Source organism: Lepidochelys olivacea, assembly GCF_965140295.1.
Source record: "Lepidochelys olivacea isolate rLepOli2 genome assembly, chromosome: 4".
NCBI classification, from domain to species: Eukaryota; Metazoa; Chordata; order Testudines; family Cheloniidae; genus Lepidochelys; species Lepidochelys olivacea.
The window spans coordinates 148,065,591-148,084,956 of NC_140414.1; the positions used below are offsets into that span (position 1 = coordinate 148,065,591).

The window sequence follows — 19,366 nt, forward strand, 5'->3', positions numbered from 1 at the left end:
CCTGGTGGATGTGGGGGGCCGCGTTGGGGGTCCCTTTAACCCAGTGGATTTTGGGGGGCCGCGTTGGGGGGGCCTTTAACCCGGGGGAGCTGCGTTGGGGGTCCCTTTAACCTGGTGGATGTGGGGGGCCGCGCTGGCGGTCCCTTTAACCCCGGTGGATTTGGGGGGGCCCTTTAATCCCGGTGGATTTGGGGGGGCCGCCTTGGGGGTCCCGCTCAGCGGGCGGGCTCAGGGGCGGCCGCCGGGGGAGCCGCTCCCTGCCCCGGCGCTGCCCCTCGCCCCCCGCCGCCGGCTCGGGGAGGGGCCGCTCCTCCCCGGAATGATGTCAGCCTGCCCGGCTCCGGCTCCGGCCCCGCCGCCCGCCCGCTCGCCCGCCCTCCCCGGGGAGGAGGCGGCGGCGGCGGCATGGCCCGGGTCGGCCAGGCCGGCAGGGGACCGGGCCGCCCGCGGGCGCAGAGCGGCGGCTCCCCGGGGGCCGGGCCGGCGGCGGCGGCGGCGGCCGGGCGGCTGCTGCTGCTCATGGTGCTGCTGCCCGGCGAGGGGCGGAGGAGCCGCAGCGGCAGGAGGCGGCGGGGAGGCGGCCGGCCCGGCGCCCCGGCCCCGCGGCTCCCCCGGGAGCGCCCGCGGCGGCGGCGGCGGCTGCTGCCCGCTGCCCCCGCCTGGATGGTAACCAGCGCCCCGGCCCCGCGCCTGCATCCCGGCTCCCCGCATCCCTCCGCCGGCCCCATCCCTCCGCCTCCTCCCCGGCCCCGCCGCTGGGATTTCCTGCCCTGCTCTGCTTCCCCTCCCCGCGCGAAGCTGCCCCTCCCCGCTGCTGATTTCCACTTGGCTCCTGCTCCTCTCTCCAACTTCCCTGGACCTCCCACCCCCCCGAGCACCACCCCTTCGCCGCACTTGGAAACAAACAACCCCAGATGCGGCTTCCCTGGCTGCTGGGACAGTCGCCCCTGGCACCTGGGGGTCGCCTGAGCTGTTGCTGGGCGGGAGGTGGCCAGGAGGACACTGGCCTGAGCCTGCGCCGGATCCAGAGCCCTGTGTTGCTCTGAGCTGGGATCTGGGATCAGCTGCAGAGCTGGGGGCTGCCTGGGGCTTTGGGGATTCGGACCCCCCCCCTTTTTAAATAGCATTTTCTAGAAGTTTGGCCAAACAAACTTTTGGTGTCCATTGCTTCAGTGGAGCCTGGATTCCTGTCTCCCCCCGGGAGGTGGCCTGGGGGCGCTGAGGGGCGAGCTGATCCCCCCCCTTCCCCTTTCAAAGGCGGTTTTGATGTTCTCCATCCAGGAGGGTCTCCCCAGAGGAGGGCTGACCATGAAAGAAGAACCCTTGACCAGTGGACTGACATCCGTAAGGTCCTGGATGCAAAGCACTGGGATCCTGGATGCCAACACCGCAGCCCAGAGGTAAGGGACCAGCCGGCCCCAGCCCTGACACTTCACAGCTGAGCAATCTGTCATGCCACCGCTCTGTGCAGGCACACACGTCCTCCCAGAGCCAGAGCCCTGAAAGCCAGTCCTGCTGAGTGCTTGCTTCTGTGTGGGGGCATGGTACTTGCCAGACCAGTACACACCTGACCCACAGCTTTATGCTCGAGGGGGAGCGGGTTTATGGAGGGCAGTTGTTAGTTTTATTCTAATTGGCCTCTATTGTTTGAGCTGGTTGGTGAGGAAACGGCCAAAGAAGTAAACTGAGGCTTCCTGGAAGGAGAATTAACGAAGGAATTTCTGACCCCAGGTTTTTTTGTTCTTAGTAAATGTTATCCTTCCCTTTTCCCTCCCCCTCAAGTTCGGGAGGGTTAATATTACCATCGTTTGGTCGACGCGTCGAGCGATGATAAACCATTTAGACCTGTTCTGGTACCAAGGAGACCAGAGAGAGAGAAACGTGCTTTTGGGGGTTGTTCTTAGAGCTGTGCAAACCGTCAGAACTTGCAGAAATATAAATGCTTTCAGATGTATCTCTCCACAGCGTCGAAACGATTTAGATTGGAAGGGACGAGGGAGCTCAGTTGACATGACTTTAAAAAACCGGCGTTGCGTTTCCTTTCCCCAGGCCGCTGGAAAGTGTTTTGAAATTAACACTTCTGGCTGAAACGCAAAACTCTGTTGCCAAGACAGCTGAGGGTCTCCAAGATGCAGGGAAAATTGTTCCTTTCCCCCCCTCTCCTCCCTTGCCTAACACCCAGAGGGTTGAAACTTCGGATCCATGACTCTAAGTGGCCGGGAAAGTTCTCAGTACTGGTAGATGTGTGGGGTTGGGTTGGATTTGGTTTTTTAATCGGTTGCTTTATTGATGCTCCATACCAGGCTGATGGATTTCAATGTGGAAATTTAGAAGCGTGGCAGGCTTCCTTTTCAGGTTTCTAATGCACAGATAGACACCTCTCTTTGTTGTGTGGGATGGCTACGTCTGTCTACAGTGGACCTGACTTCATCCCCATTAGATTGTTTCAGTATACTGCTAAACAGGAATATGTGAATCCCATGTCTCTGTGCTTGGAGGACATAGATTTGTGCTTCCTTTGATTTAAATTGGTTTTTGTATTGATCTTGAATGTTGCCAAAGCTTTGATTTCTGCTCTCCTTGAGCATTTATTTTAGTTCAGTTATGCAGAGAGGAAATTGAGATTATGAAAATAACGTGCATTAGATAATATGTAAAGTGTGTGTGTGTGTAGATAGATATATAATATGATTTAGCATCTCTGTTGTCTTTCCAACTCATTGTCCAGCTGGCTTTTCACAGAAGAAGGAAAGGTGCTGGAGTGCTTGACTTTAGGCAAAATTCCCCTAGCTGGGTATTTTCCTAACCTTCTCTATGAAACAAGAGGCAGTGAACTTGGCCAAACCTTGGTCTAAGCCCTGATCTTAATGTAGCCTCCTTCCCTGCAGCCTGTGACACAGCAGCTCCTTGGGTGTAATGTATCATTTCCCTCCTGCTGTTCTGGACTTGGACACTCACCTCAAACTGTCAAACAAAACTGAAATATCCAGGGTAGAATTGTGGAGGAGATGGTAAAGACCTCTTAGTTCCTGTCTGGTCTATCCCCAAGCAGGCTGTTCTGTTTTCTCTGTTTCCTAATTCTGAGTCTAGGCTAGTTTTAAGCATCAGAAGCAAGCAGGCTGAGCAGGACTTTATCTATTAAATGTATTTTGGGGTGGTGTTTGTGTGGCGATCCCTGGAGAAATTGTAAAGGCTTATTTTAAAACCCTGTGATCATAACCATACAAAAGATCTATCTATCTATCTATCCCCAAAGGTTACACTGAGGTACTTTCTGTGGACCAGATGGCACCAGACAAAGCAGGGTAGATTAGCAGGAATTCTGCCCCATCTCTCTGAAGCACCCTCCCAGATTGTGCCTGACACGGGGGAAAAGCAGAAAATCCTTCGAACCCAGCCAGGAGGGCTATGTGCGGGGCACCGAGGAGGGTGGAGCTGGACTTTCACAGCTGACCTGGGCTAGGTTTCTGGACCTGCACCGTGCCCTGCCTTTCCTCAGTGCTATTGCTAATGCTCGCCGTAGGGATCAGCAGCCCCTTCTTCCACTCCTGGGCTTGGTGGGGCCAGTCCACAGAAGCATCTTTTAGGCCAGGCAGCCTTGATGGCTGAGGGAATAACCACCTGCAACGTCAGACACAGCGGCTGCGCTTAGCTAAATTCTGCCCTTGGAGCCGCACGCCCAGCTCTGATCAGCGGAGAGGGGCCTCTGTGTGTCCGAGGCTGGGTTCTGCCCCTGTTAGCACTCCTACAGCACTTTGCAAACACTGAGCAATTAACCCTCCCAGCCCCCTGCCAGGGAGGGGAGGGGCGAAACTCAGATTGAAAAATAAATACGTAAGGCAGGGCAGAATGGCGTAGGATGAAAGGGGAGATTTATTTTCCCCCTCACACTGGTTGCAATAACAGGCAGAACCAGACGTTCACAGGGAAACTGACAAATTCCAAGATTCCTCCCCGCTTTTCGGGGCTCCCATATTGCCTAACCCAACAAAAATTATGCTTAGTAAAAGATTTCCAGCCTGGCCTTGTAACCGAACCTTCCCGCTGTCCTGGAGAGGTCAGGTTGATTTCTGAGGTCAGAGGGGGGAGAAGGTTTGCACTTAGACAGGTTTCCTGCAGTACAGAATGTTGTGTTGGATTTTGTTCCAGGTATTAACTCCGCTGTCCAAATTAATGCCCCTGGCTAATAATGCTGGCGGGCTCTGCTTGGGGGTGGGGGGTGGGACAATGGGTCCAGAAACACGCAGGAGTTCTTCAAACTGGCGCTGTTAGAAAGGCACCAAACCCCTTCCTGGGAGTGTGAGGCTGTCCTTAACTTCGCTGCCTTCTCCTGATCCCCAGGCACCCTGGCCCAGATCTCCCTTCTGTCAATGTCAGCTGAGGGAATTGATCAAAGGCAGGAACAATTTGAGCTCCTGGCTAATTGCACTTGATGGGGATTTTTTTTCCTTTTAAATCTTTCAACATCCTTTCCCAAGTTGCTTCCCCCTCTCCCCCCCCACCCCGCCAACTCCAAGGGCTGGGTGATTCCCTCTCCCTGACTGAAGAGAAATTTTACCAGGGCAAAACCATGGTTCCCCAGAGTGGGATTTTCAGTCCAGGGTTTGGGTAGAGGCACTAATTAATCCTTAGGGTTTGGAGGATCACGCTTGGCCTTTCCAAATGCACCATTGGGATCCGAGTGCAAGACAATAAGCGATGCATGGAGGGTTGGGGGGCAGAGACGAAATGCACCAGGCCAAACCCTCTGCGAGCGTAAATCAGCAGGGGTCTCTTGACTTCAGTGGAGCTGGTCTGGATCAATTCCCAGGGGTGTGTTCTCTAGCTGGGACTCTTGGACAGGTGTCCTTGGAGAAGCAGGGCACTGGGATGAGGAGGGCAGGGATGTCACAGAGCTGTGCAGGGAGTGGGGCCGGTGGAGCGGGGCACTGCGGGATGGGGGAGTGGGCAAAGCGGAGGCTGGCACCCCGGGCAGGGAGCGTGCCTTGAGAGGAGACGGGAGGGAGGGGCAGAGCAGTGCCGGGCTGTGCACGGGAGGGTGAGACACCTGAATTTGTTGCAGTGGAAAAGAACAACATCGCTCCCATATTCAAGCAGATTTAGGCCCTCTACTGATTTACGCCCGGCGAGGATCTGGCCCTGTGGGAAGTGTTATGTCTCCGGGTGGCAGGGAGCAGCTCCCCGAGCAAAGCATCATAGAGCTGGGGTCTAGCCCCGCAGCCGCCTCTATTCCGAGCTGTACACCAGGGGCCTGATCCTGTCTTCCCTGTGTGCTGGGACCCAGGATCGGCCCTCTGGAGAGGGGCCAAAGGCTTCCCGCTCAAGCCCTGGGTGCAGGAGCAAAACGCCCCCCGGCACAAGTCTGGGGTGCTGTGGGTTGAATTAACCCCTTGAGCACTGAATGAGGTCTGGCCTGCCGTTGCCAGGGTCCCCGTCTAACGCTCTTGCTGAGCTGGTTAACCCGGCCTGGCCCCCGGGGTGACCGTTGAATGCTGTGCATGCTGAAAGCGAGGAGAGCCCCAGCGCCGGGGAGAAACCGGGCCTGATTTCCAGGGGGCCGACCCAGGCCAGCCAAGGAACTAGTCAGGCAGCAGCCTGGGAGCGTATGTACCTCTGGCTGGGCAGTGCCTATCCCAGACCGCCACACGAGAGCCAGGGCACCTGGGGGCCCGCTGGCCCGGGAGATGGCCTGGAGGCCGCCGGCTTTCCCTGCGGTCCCCCATTCCCACCCTCGTGTCTCCCAATGTCTGTCCTGACCAGATCCAGCCAGCGCCCGCCACGCAGGCGTGGCACACTGGCAGACCCAGGCGTGGACGTGGGCTGCACGCACACGCTCACTCTCTGCCATTAGGCAGCTGGTGGGGTGCTGCAGTTTGGGTTTGCCCTGGCACATTGCCAGGCTCTTTATGGAAGTTGCTCCCAGGGCTGCTCCGCTCGCGGGCCGCTTATTAAAAGTAAAATCCCGCAAGTCGCCACCTGCAAAGACCCGTTAGATCCCATTTCCCCCCCCCCCCCACTCCAGCCAATGCAGGATCGTTCCCTCCCACGGGCTCCCAGCAGGAGGATAAAGTCAGTGGAGACCCGGTGACCCGGTGTGGCCATTTGCAGATCCGAAAGGCCAGGGCCCAGCTGGTGTAAATCAGTGGCTCCATCAACTTCTGCTGATTTGCGCTGTCTGGGCTCTGGCCCCTCTCTCCCCTGCCCCTCTCTGGAGTTAACGAAGGAGGAATCTCCGCAGTGTAATTGCCTCGCGCCCCTTGTTCCTGGAGGATCCGGGAGTGGAAGCTGGTGCTTTCCTGTAACAGACATTCGCTGGTCTTGTTTGCTAGGAAATGCTCTGATTTCCTTTAATAATTAATGGCAGCCGGGCCCGGCACTCAGCGCACCGGGGTCTCCGCAGCGCTGAGAAGAGAAGCAGCCATTAACCGCGTGACGGCTGCCTCGGTCGCTCAGAGTTTGCCTGTTTGTTTATTTCTCTCCTCCCCGGCTGTGGGGAAGTGGCGTGGAATTAAAGGCGGGCTTGCGGTCTCCCCAATGGACAGGGAAAGATCGCTGGCCTGGGTGCCAACTCCCGGGAGCTGGCGACAGAGATGCCTCTGCCAGGGGGTCGTGACACTTCGCGTCAGACTGGACAGAGTGCCAGGACACCTCCCGGGGGGAGCCAGATAGAGGGGAGAGCAGGGGGAATGGGCCAGCGGGTCACCAAATAGGCTCTAGAACACGGGGTGGGCGTCCCGAGCCGTCGCTGGGCCATACACGGCACTGCGGCACGCTGGGCGGGGCGGGCGTTGTCGTCATGCCTCCCTTTCCTGCCTCCTGCGCCCACTCGGGAGGGAAGTTGTAGCCCAGCCTTCGCCATGGAGGGCTCCTCTGCCTTGCTAGCGTGTGCGTGGGCGTTTGGGTCTCTCCAGACGCCTCTGCCCGAGCAAAGCCCCATCGGGGCGGTTTAGCTACGTTTAATTCCAGGCTCTCCTTGGTTAGCGTGGGGAGCGGGGCAGCGAGGTGGCTCGGGGCAGCTCGGAGCCCGGCGGGGCAATCGAGCGCTCTCTCTCGTTCGTTGTCTGGGCTCTCTGCTGTGCCCTTGCCCGCTGCGCGCTCCCGGGCCCCGCGGAAGGGTCTGGCTCAGGCAGCCTTTCCGTGCTCGGCCCCAGCGCGCTCCGGCTCCCGTGGCCCTGGCAGCTGCACGCAGCCCTCGGCCAAATCGGTCCCACCCGGCTGCTCGGGCCAGCTTTCGGACAGGGCCCTCGATGGATTAGCGCCGACGCTCGCCTGGCTGCCTGCTCATGTGTGGGCAGCAGGGGCAGGGAAGGCCCCGGCCCGGCAGACTGACTCTTGCGAGGCAAGATGTACACGGAGCCCTATGGAGCTTACAAGGCAGCTCCAGGGATCGTGTCACCCGTGGATGAGAGCGTGTGCAGGGTCAGTGCTGGGGCCCCCCAATCCCGTCCCCTCTAGTCGCGGCTGCCTTATTTCAGGTGAAAAACGAAAGGCAAGGTTGGATTAAAATCCCCCCAACCCAAACAGCAGCAGCAGGGTGATCACTGTGCCGGAAACTTACCAACGCGAAGAGGACGGAGAGAAGCCGGGGGAGGAAGGGAATCGCAGCGAGCGGAGGGAGCCTGGCGCTCAGCAGAGGGGGTGCGTGGCTGGGGGTGGGGAGCAGCCCACCTGTGTTCCCTGCGCTTTATTCAGGAGAGACCCTGCAGCTAAACAGGCTTTCTACCTGTGGCGGGGGGTGGGGGGAAGCGATCCAGCTGTCAGCTCTGTTCTCCTCAGCCCCTGGCCGGGAAGAGCCGGGCTCGCTGGCTTCCCAGCAGGGATTGTACAAGGAACCCAAAAGCAAAGGGGAGGCAGCCGTCCGGCGACGGGGGCGACTCTGGAGCACCCGTGCTCTCCGCACACGGTACCGGCGCGGGGCCGGAGGACAGAGCCATGGGGCCTGTCGCGCTTTCCTCTCCGCTCGCTCTGCTCCCCCCCGGCCTCTCTCACTCCTGCGGGGAGCCGCAGCTCCCCAGGGCAACGCTGGAGCCTTTCAATCCCTCGTGCAAACGGCCTTGAGCCTGAGTCTGGGTCGGCCCCAGGGGCCTCGGCGCATTCGCCAGCTCTCCTTAGCCGTCAGGCGAATCGGCTTCCACAGCCGACCGGCAAGTCAGCTCGCCCGCTTCTGCCAGCCCAGTGCATCCTTCATTTATTTTCTTCTTCCCAACGGGATCTTTTTAACCATACCCCCCTCCCCCACCCAGGTGATAACCCAAGCGACCCAGCAGTTCTCTGACAAGCCAGAGGTTTCGAGGGACCCCATATGAATATTGGGCTAATCAGGATTCTGGTCGGAAGACTCTGAAGGGAACACCCGGGATGCCCCCAGCCTGGCTTTGAGCATCCCCAGGGCTGGCTGCCCGTCTGCACCCAGGGGGAGTGGAGCTGGTCCAGGGGGAGTGGAGGTGGAAGGCTTTCCCAGGGGGGCCTCACGCAGCGAAGGCTGGCGGGTTTTCAGAGCAGGGTTTGCCGTAGGTACTGAGCGAGTACTGGAATGGCTTTTCCTGGGACAGTTTGTGTTCCCACTCGCTGGATGTCTGAACCCTGCGGTGCTCTAGCTAGGGTACTGTCTGCCCCATCTCCATAGTAGCATCACTCTTTCCTGGCTTCATCCTCACGCACCCCTGGGAGCTGGGACAGAGCCAGCCTCCCCATCGTACCGAGGGGAAACTGAGGCACAGAGTGACTGGCCCACGTTACAAGGACTCTGTGGTGGAGCAGGGAATTGAACGCAGGTCTCCCAAGTCCCCATCCACGGCCATTGCCTCGTGGCTGCCCTCCTCCCCCTTCCTGGAGCATGCATGCAGGACACGCTCACATGGATGTTTGCCAGGAGCATGTTCCCAACCATGAAGCACTCGCTTGGGAGCTCTTGCGCTTTGTCCTGTGTCGTCAGGGGGCTGTCATGTGACCCGCAGGCCTAACTTTGGGCAAAGGGGGACGATAGTTGGCCAACAGCTGGTCGAGAATCTGCTGCGGAGGATGCGCGAGCAGGCAGGGGGCCGGCTGCTCTCTGCATGGCCAGGGACAGTCACTAATGAGCCCAGGGGTGGGGAGTGCTTGGCCCAGCTCTGGCTATTGGAAGGTGAGCCAGAGAACAATGGCTGTTCATTCCCTCTGGGGCACCTGGCACTGGCCACTGCCGGCAGACAGGATACTGGGCGAGCTGGACCTTTGGTCTGACCCAGTATGGCCGCTCTCATGTTCTTATGATGAAGCCGGCGTAGGTCCCTTCCAGTCAATGGAAGCGGGCCCATGGGCATGAGGGCCGAACGGGCACTGAAGAACTCCAGAGGAGTTTTGTCGTTGGTTTGAATGGGAGCAGGATCTGGTCTTTCAGCTCCAGTGGGTTTTCCTCTTGGCTGCAGCTTGGAAGGGAGGGAGGGAGCGGCTCTGTTCATGGATCCACCCACCCGCTTGGCCACTTTGCTGCCCGGGGGCTCGTCTCGCCACGTCCCCTTGAGTTCTAACCTGGCGACATCCTGGCCTGCCCCCAGCTCTGGCCTCCCCGGCCCGCCAGGGGACGAGGGTTACAGACCGGCACCTGGCCTTGGCTGAGCCTCTGCCGACATGTCTGCAAGGGTCTTGGGGCCACTCTGCCAGTGGGGGGGGGGGCACAGAGGGGACCTTTGGCTGAGCCCTGTGGCAGCAGACAGGGCTCCAGGGAGCCCCGTGCCCTTAAAGAAGTCTGGGCTGGATGAATGGCCGGTTTTGTTCAATATCTTCATTAATGATTTGGAGGATGGTGTGGATTGCACCCTCAGCAAGTTTGCAGATGACACTAAACTGGGAGGAGAGGTAGATAGGCTGGAGGGTAGGGATAGGATCCAGAGGGCCCTAGACAAATTAGAGGATTGGGCCAAAAGAAATCTGAGGAGGTTCAATAAGGATAAGTGCAGGGTCCTGCACTAAGGACGGGAGAATCCCATGTACCGCTACAGACTAGGGACCGAATGGCTTGGCAGCAGTTCTGCAGAAAAGGACCCAGGGGTGACAGTGGACGAGAAGCTGGATATGAGTCAGCAGTGTGCCCTTGTTGCCAAGAAGTCCAATGGCATTTTGGGATGTATAAGTAGGGGCATTGCCAGCAGATCGCGGGATGTGATTGTTCCCCTCTATTCGACATTGGTGAGGCCTCACCCGGAGTACTGTGTCCAGTTTTGGGCCCCACACTACAAGAAGGATGTGGAAAAATTGGAAAGCGTCCAGCGAAGGGCAACAAAAATGATTAGGGGTCTGGAGCACATGAGTTATGAGGAGAGGCTGAGGGAACTGGGATTGTTTAGTCTGCGGAAGAGAAGAATGAGGGGGGATTTGATAGCTGCTTTCAACTACCTGAAAGGGGGTTCCAAAGAGGATGGATCTAGACTGGTCTCAGTGGTGGCAAATGACAGAACAAGGAGTAATGGTCTCAAGTTGCAGTGGGGGAGGTTTAGGTTGGATATTAGGAAACACTATGTCACCAGGAGGGTAGTGAAGCTCTGGAATGGGTTACCTAGGGAGGTGGTGGAATCTCCTTCCTTAGAGATTTTCAAGGTCAGGCTTGACAAAGCCCTGGCTGGGATGATTTAGTTGGGGATTGGTCCTGCTTTGAGCAGGGGGTTGGACTAGATGACCTCCTGACGTCTCTTCCAACCCTGATCTTCTAGGATTCAATGATGGTGCTGTTCACAAGAGACGTACAGCAGCCCGGAGGCTGGAGACATGCGCTGCCCGTGGGCGTCCAAGGGGCTCGCGGAGGACCTGACCTGGCAAAGGGCTGTGTAGACGTGCCGAGAGAGCCGGGCAGGGAGCTAGGTGGCGTCATGCCCCTCCAGGTGCCCAGTGTCCTCCGGGAGCTGCAGGAGACGGTGGAGCTCCCCGCTGGCCCCGCCTGGAAACGCTGCTCGGTGGTCATGGGTGAGCTGAGTTTGGGAGGGCTCTGCCCAGCTCCTAGAGGCAGCAGCTCTGCAGCAGGGGGGTGAGAACTGCCTAGACTTGGGGAGCGGCTCCCCCTGCCCCCCGAGGGAGCTCCCTGGTTGAGGGCTCTGGGGACACTGTGGGAAAGTGCCCACAGCGTGACTGTGCCCCTCCCTGAGAGAGTTGGGTGTAACCTCCTCGTTACAGGCAGCCAGTCTGAGGATGGGGTTCAGCTGTGCGGGGGGCTCTGCCCTTAGGGGCAAGGCCCTTGTGACAACCTGTAGCCGCGCAGCTCTGACTTCTCTGCTCGCCAAGGCTGCCTGGAACCAGATGGCAGCAGCTGGAGTAGGACTGGGCTCCTCCAGCTTTCAGAGGCACCTGAGCTGCCGGAGAATCTCCGTTAACAGTATAGGATCCATGACACGCAGCCAGCCACTCTGATCCCCTCCGGTGGAGGCAGGTGGGCACACAACAGCCATGTGCATCGTGGCAGCGTCAGGTGGTGGTGTGGATGTTTCAGGAAGTGCCCAGACGGAGGACAGGGACCCAGCCAAGGTGCGGGACGGGGAGCTGTGACCTGATGGACTGTCTGGAGATGGGGCTCCTCCAGATGAATTGGGGGTTGATGGGTGGGGAGTCAGAGGGGTCCCTAGGCTGGGGGTTCTCGGCTGGGGCTGGCTATGCTGCATGAGAACCCCAACACGGATGTTTAGGGGTACACTCACTGGTTCTCTAGCTTCCCCACCTGCAGGGGGGCTAGGACAGCCGCAGTCCTGCTGCAAAGGGCTATGGGCTGGTTCCTCCCCTGCCTGTGCGCGCGGGGGCAGAGCCGGGATCCATCGGGGCTGGGGAGCCGGGAATTGAATGTTGTGAAAGTGAGGGGTTGGTTAATGCTGGCTAGAGTCAGGGGTGAGTTGTGCAAACTCCCCACCCGCAGCCCAGCCAGTGCCCCTCACTCCCGACCTATAGCCCCCTGCTAGCCTAGTCCTGGGATCCCCCCCCCCCGGCTCTGCCAGTGCCCCTCACTCCTGATCCACAGTCCCCTGCTAGCCCGGCCCTGCCCCCCCCAGCTCTACCGGTGCCCCTCACTCCCGACCCGCAGCCCCCTGCTAGCCCGGCCCTGCCCCCCCCAGCTCTACCCGTGCCCCTCACTCCTGATCCACAGCCCCCTGCTAGCCCGGCCCTGCCCTCCCCCAGCTCTACCCGTGCCCCTCACTCCCGACCCGCAGCCCCTGCTAGCCCGGCCCTGCCCCCCCCAGCTCTACCGGTGCCCCTCACTCCCGACCCGCAGCCCCCTGCTAGCCCGGCCCTGCCCCCCCCAGCTCTACCCGTGCCCCTCACTCCTGATCCACAGCCCCCTGCTAGCCCGGCTCTGCCCCCCCTGATCTCTACCGGTGCCCCTCACTCCCGACCCACAGCCCCCTGCTAGCCCGACCCTGCCCCCCCAGCTCTACCGGTGCCCCTCACTCCCAACCCGCAGCCCCTGCTAGCCCGGTCCTGCCCTCCCCCAGCTCTACCCGTGCCCCTCACTCCCGACCCACAGCCCCCTGCTAGCCCGGCCCTGCCCCCCCCAGCTCTACCGGTGCCCCTCACTCCCAACCCGCAGCCCCTGCTAGCCCGGTCCTGCCCTCCCCCAGCTCTACCCGTGCCCCTCACTCCCGACCCACAGCCCCCTGCTAGCCCGGCCCTGCCCCCCACCAGCTCTACTGGTGCCCCTCACCCACAGCCCCCTGCTAGCCTAGTGCTGGGATCCCCTCCCAGCTCTGCCAGCGCCCCTCACTCCCGACCCTCAGCCCCCCCTGGATTTCTGCAAAGTGTGCGGTGATTTTCTGATAGGTCTAAGCCACCTGATTCGGTTCCATGTGGTGACCTGACCCAGAGATGTCAGCAGGTGGGGTGGGGTGCATTCTCTCTGGGGAGCTGGGGCTGGCTGCAGAGGGGGAGCCCTGGGGCTGCCCCATTGACATCAATGGCAAACTCTCACTGGTGTCCAAGGGATAGGCTCAGCCCCTCGGCTATGGAGAGACGGGTCACGGGGGGCACTGCCCCATCCTGCAGAGAGCTGGGCACCCTCACACCCAGGGCCCTGAAGGCTCCCCGCACCCTGTCTGTCTGTCTGTCCAGTCACCGGGGCATCTAGGCTCTGTGGACAGTGCGCTCTGCCCTGGAGGAGCGATACCCTCACCCGGGTACAGCCTGGCAGGCCCCTGTCCCGGGGGGCTTGCCGGGGTGTCAGCCGGGATCCGGCCTCGGGCAAGCACTGAAGGGTCAAGGCAGGGGAGACTTCCCGGTGCACTTCACAGAAGGGCCAACCGGGGGCAGTGGTTTATCGTCTGTGCTGTGGGTGCGGGGGGCTGGCACCAGGCGCTGGGCAGACGAGCCTGGCGCCCCCTCGTCCCCCCCCCCCAGCCTGCCCCCCGGCCCCGCTCTGGGGGTGAGGGGAGTTCTGGTAGCCGCCCCGTCCAGGCTGCCAAGGCAGGGTCCGATGCTGGCGTGATGGACGCTGGCCCTGCGCGGAGCGAGGCTGAGACCCCCGAACTCATGGCACGTGGGGTTGCCCAGCAGCCGTTAGCCAGGAGCGGCTCCCGGACTCGAACCAGCAAACCCGGCACCGGACGGGGCAGCAGGACACGGCCCCCAGGGAGAGCAAGCACCACTGCCCCGGAGACGCCCAGGGAGCTCCCTGCTGTCAGCAGAGGGGCCAGGCCGGGGTCCCCGGGCCTGGGCCAGGGCATCCCGGGTCTCTGCACACACGGGCCCAGCGAGGCTGAATTGCCGGCTCCCTGCGGGGCGGCCAGGGGGCTGGAGTGGGGGCCAGGGCTCTCCAACAGGCCTGTCCCAGCTGTGTGGGGCAGGGGGAGTTTGCCCAGCGCCCACCCTGCCGGGGGCTGCACGGATTGCAGCGGAGAGGTGGGTTCAGGAGGGCAGGGCCCAGCAGGCAGCCGCCCGGAGGGGCCGGGGGGGGGCTCTGGACCTTTGTGTGCTAAGTTATCTGGGGCGGGGCTGCTCTTTGGGGTAGAGACAGGTTGGGGGGGGTCTCTCCAGAGCCAGCTGCACAGGGGTCTCCTCAGGCTGCGCCTTTAAACAAACAACCCCCCAACCCCCCCCCCCGGCCCATGCACCATACGGGACAGTTACGGCTCCGTCACTCGGACTCGGAGCCGGCTCCGGCGCTGGGAGACGTGGGCAAAGCAGGACGTGAAACCGCCCTGCCTCACGGCCCTGTCCCCATCCCTGAATGGGAGACGGGGCCAAGAAAGCACACGGAGTAACTCCTGGGGCAGCTGGACTCGGTCACAGCCGGCGGGCGCCCGCTCTTTGATCACGGGACGTGAGGAATTATTCCTGATCTATATTTCCCTCGGCATCGTCCCCCCGACCGGCTGTGTGTGCCGCAGGCCTAGATCCAGGGCCAGATCCTGCTCTCAGGCACACCCAGAGAATCGAGAGCACTGTCCCACATGGCTCCAGCCCTCGCCCGGGTACCTGAGGGCAGCGTCTGCCCCGCTGCGTATGACGTGGGCCTGCGGGATCGCCGTAGTGGGGCAGCCTGGTGCGGGGGGGCAGTTGTGGTTGGACATATCCCTGGGGGTTTCCTCACGTGACATCATCTTTAAGTCAAGACAGATCTTTCATCCCTGGAGACTCCTGGCCAGTCCTGGCGGGTTGGCACCCCCTGGCAGAGCCGGCTCAGATGCAGCCCACATGGGTACCCCTGGCAAGGGGCGAATGCAGCGGACGGGTTTGTCGTGGATCTGGCACTGTTTGGGGGTTTGCTCGAAGCTCCTGCTCTCGGCGGCAGGGTTACAAGGGAACCCAGCTTCTGTTTTCCTAGCTCTCAGCGGGGCAGAGAAAAGCCCTGGCTGTGTGACCCCAGCACGACCTCCAGCCTCCGAAACCGGAAGGCAGAAAAAACTGGCAGGGAGTTTTGGTGCCCGGCTGGTGATTTTTGAACACTCGGGCTTGTCAGCACTGTGGGTTTCCCCCCATTCATGCAGGTAGACCACGCCGACCCCTGTGCACGCCGACAGGAGGGACTGGAGCAGAGGCCCCTCTGCAATCTGTTGGCTAGACAAATCTCCACTCCCTGCCCTAAGCTGTTGTGTAGCAGTGCTGGGTGCTGTTAAACAGCTGCCACGCCCTGTTTCAGAGGTGGCTGCATTTTGGTGGTAGGTGAAGTGATTCGTGTGTGTGTAAAGGCTGGAAAGCCTTCTGGGATCTGCCGGGGTGTGAGGCGTTGTCTGACGGGCAGACGTGGTTGTGGCTAAACAGCTTCTGAAAGTGTCCTGGTGCCGGCAGGGGCTTGGTAAACGGCGTGAAATTAGTCAGTTGTTTCCGTAGCTTCTGGTACCCCACGTTCTGGCTGACTGGAAGGCCGGGGCTGCAGTTCACACCAAGGGACCCAAGCCCCTCCCAGGAGCAAAGCAATACGGGGCGTCTCCTCCCAGTGCCCACTGGCGTGATCCATGTTCTACTCAAGCCATGCCGCGGAAGGGGGGGGCTGCTCTGCATCTAGGCACAAACCAACCCCTTTGTGCCGGTCGCTGGTGATTTCGAGGGGGGGCACTGGCAGAGCTGCAATCTCAGGGGAGGGGTCTGTGCAGTGCCCCGTGTGACAGGGCCCCCGATCTCGGGGGCGAGGGGGCGGTGTCTGTGCAGTGCCTGGCACGACGGGGGCCCTGGTCTCAGGGGGGCTCGGTGGGAGCCTCTGGCAGGACTGAATAGAAAAGGTAATAGCCTACCAATACGTCATGCTCCTTGATCATGTGCCCGTGGCCAGAGAACAGCACGCAGGGGATAAAACAGGCCCGATGGGGGGGCTCTGGCAGAGCTGGGGGTGGCCAGGCCTAGACTAGCCGGGGGGATGGGGGTACCTGTGAACCGTACTTAGCTCCCCACGACCCAGTCCCGTGATGACGAGGAAAGGATTGGCATTTTCAAAAGCAGTTAATGAGAGACGCAGGATGCCACCGGCTCTGGTGCCACGGGGCCCTTTCCCCGGGCCGTGGGCAGCCCCCTCTTCCAGCCCTGCCCCAGGGCCTTTGGCTGGCTGGGCAGCGTCTGGGCCATGGGGACTTTGGAGCTCACTGCTCCAGGTTTCCAAACCCTAAGGGAGCTCCCCGGGGTTGGTCACGTCTGCAGGCTTCCTGGCGGATCTGTTGGCCGGTCACTGTGCCCAGGCTGGCTGCCCCACTGGCCCCGAGGCTCTCTCGGGTCCCTCGCCAGGTGGGAGCCTTGGACATTTATCCTCTGGGGGTGGAATCCTGCATCTCTCCCACCCCTCGCCCGGCCCCGGGCTACAGCCCCCGCGTACCCGCCCCACATACCTGGCAGGTCTGACCGGGCTCTGGTGGTTCCTCCCGTTGGGAGCTGTGACCAAACCCCCGTCTTCACACTGATGCTGCGTGGGGCCGAACGCAGGAGACAAGGGGCTGTAGCAGCTGCCAGCTGCACCCACGTCTGCCTGGCCCAAGGCATCCGTGCCATGACCAGGTGACCACATGCCCTGCACCAGCTACCACAGAGCCACTCCGGTGCCCTCCCAGCCCCGTCATCGGTGCTCCCGTGACGGGTTCCTGGGGTACCACCTGGAACTGGGGTACCACTGAGCCCTCTGACCCACCAGCCTGGGCTCCCTCTCACCCTGGGCTGCTGTGAGGATGTCCGAACCCCTCCAGCCTTCACACAGGTAGGGACACACCCAGCTGCAGTTACACACAGGCCCTCTAACTACCAGCTTCCCAGCCTAGGACCCAGAGCAGTACCGTCCTGCCCTGGTCGGATCTGGCCAGTATATGGGTTTAACACCCGGTCCGCCTCTCCCTCAGTGTGAAGAGAACAACGTACACTTGTGGTAACCACACTGGGATTTTCCCCAAGCACTCCAGTCAAAGCTCACTGGTTTGGATTAAAACTTAAAAAAAGTTTATTAACTACAGAAGGATAGGTTTTAGGTGATTATAAGTGATAGCAAACAAATCAAAGCAGGTTACCTAGCAAATAAACAAAACCGCAAACTGAGCGTAACACACTCGATCGGTAGGAGATGAATTAGCAAATTCTCACCCTGAGCGATAAAAAGGCTGGCAGATTCCTAACGCACAAGCTGCCTTGGCTCTGCAGCTTGGCTTTCTCAGGTTTTCATACTCAGGCTACACATCCCTCGAGCCTGGGACCATCAATTCTCCCTGTTCAGTCCTTGCCCCTCAGGTGTTTTCAGGCGCGTTGTTGTAGGGAGAGTGAGGTACCCTCGTGATGTCATTGTCCCCTTTTTATATCTTCTCCCCACTTGCTGGAAGCTCTTTTGCTGGGACCTGGGTCAAGCAGTTCCCGTTGTGTAGCACTGTCTCTGAGAGGTTTCTGTTGTACACAGTTCCTGGGGTAATTCTGGTGCTTGTGTGTCTTTCCTGAGTGAGCCATTAACGTTGTTTGGCCTTTTTATGGTTGTGCCTGAAAGGCTGCTTGTGGGTGTTTTCAGCCTCACAACACATTCCAGTAACACATACAGAGCCAAACTCCATAACTTCACACACGACGGTAGCGCATACCGTCCAACGAGATACGACTGTCTAGCAGACCAAGACTTTTACAGTGACACCTCACAAGGCAGACTTTGTACAAAACATGTCCTAATTACATGCCAGTGGTGAATATTGGGGTGCCAGGGTGTCACAGCTCTGGTGGCTGGTGCTCTGCTGGGAAAGCCAGGCCTGCCAGGCCATGGGGCAGGATGTACCGTGTCTAGCCAGGCAGGGGGAGCTCAGCCATGTGTTCTGGCTTCTTCGACATGCCTCAGCAATGGCCACTGGGCTCTCCTGGGCTCTCTCCCACCCTGGTTCTGGATGCAGGCTTGTGGCAGGGGGCTGTGGTGGTCTCTGGGGGCCCGTTCACACAGGGCAGCTGTGGTGGGTGTGGGGGGAGAAGCCTCTATCACTACCAGAGCCTCCGCCCCGCTGCATCATACTCACCAGCCACGCATTGGTTAAGTCAGGCCTCGGCCGCGCTAGGTGCTGCATGGGGCAGACCCAGCCCATGCACCTCCCGCCTTGTGGCCAGGGTCTGTGTAGCCCTGACGGGCACTGGTGGGGGGGGGGTGAGGCGGACGACAGAGCCCAGGCTGTGCTCGGGAGAGGAAGGGTGGGCCCAGCGGACGGGGAGACCCACTCGCTAGGACTGTGGGTGTCTGGGAGTAGTGTCGTGCCAGCTGTAACGTATCCATCGCCGGCAGCGAGGTGCCTGGACCTGCCTGGGGAGGGGGCCGGCCAGGGTGTTTCTCTGCAGCCGGTGTTGGGCCAAGGCAGAGCAGGGAGCTGTGGGGCAGCCAGGGGGACAGGGTTTGACCAGGTGGGGCCTATGAGGGGCAGTGCAGGGAGCTGGGGGGCAGCGAGAGGGAGGGGGTCTGGGCAGGCAGGGCCTGTGAGGGGGAGCCCAGGGGTCCCGGGGGGAGCTGGGCGGGGGAGGCTGGCGGAGCCCGCGGCAGGGACACCGGGCCCTGGGAGTGAGGGGTGGGCACGGCTGGGGGGGCCCGGTGGGCATCTGGCACTCAGCACCCTGCGCTCTCCCTTGCAGCGGGGTGGGCCTGGCCCGCGCCCATTTCGAGAAGCAGCCGCCCTCCAACCTGCGGAAATCCAACTTCTTCCACTTCGTGCTGGCCATGTACGACCGGCAGGGGCAGCCCGTGGAGATCGAGCGCACCTCCTTCGTCGACTTCGTGGAGAAGGACAGGGTGAGAGCCCGCCCCTGCCCCCTCCCCAGGGCCAGCCCTGGCCCCGCTCCTGTCCCATGGTCAGCCCCGCCCTGTGCCTCACCCCCTCCCCATGGCCTACCCCACCCCCATTAGGGTTGCCAGGTGTCTGGTTTTCGACCTGAAAGCCTGGTCGAAACGGGACCCCAGCGGCTCCGGTCCGCGCTGCTGACCAGGCTGGTGGTGCAGTGAGGCTAAGGCAGCTCCCTGCCTGCCCTGCCTCTGCGCGGCTCCTGGAAGCAGCGGCATGTCCCCCTCCGGCTCCTAGGCCTAGGGGCGGCCAGGGGGCTCCATGAACTGCCCCTGCCCCAAGCGCCGGCTCTGCAGCGCCCATTGGCCAGGAACCGTGGCCAATGGGAGCTGTGGGGGTGGCGCCTGCGAACAGGGCAGCGTGCAGAGCCGCCTGGCCGTGCTTCTGCATAGGTGCCGGAGGGGGGACATGCCGCTGCTTTCGGGAGCGGCTTGAGGTAAGCGCTGCCCGAAGCCCTTACCCTCCCCCCATCCCCTCACACCCCAGCCCCCTGACCCAGCCCTGATCCACCTCCCACCTTCCAAATCCCTCGGTCCCAGCCTGGAGCCCCCTCTTGCACCTCAAATTGCTCATCCCTCGCCCCACACCAGAGCCTGCACCCCCAGCCCAGAGCCTGTATGCCCCCACACCCCACCTCCTAGCCTCAGCCCGGA

The 19,366-nt window shown here is 61.1% G+C and overlaps 1 protein-coding gene across 2 annotated transcripts in view; it reads left to right on the top strand.

Annotated features, from left to right (window-relative positions):
• Positions 1-372: 372 nt before the first annotated feature.
• Positions 373-19,366, top strand: part of EBF4 (EBF family member 4) — a 91,887-nt gene continuing 72,893 nt past the window's right edge. For both annotated transcript variants that reach the window (XM_084627319.1, XM_084627320.1), the window contains exons 1-3: positions 373-666; positions 1,282-1,400; positions 18,508-18,664. In XM_084627319.1, coding sequence (XP_084483445.1) covers positions 406-666; positions 1,282-1,400; positions 18,508-18,664 — 537 coding nt within the window. In that variant the 5' untranslated portion in view covers positions 373-405. The remainder of the gene's footprint in view (positions 667-1,281; positions 1,401-18,507; positions 18,665-19,366) is intronic.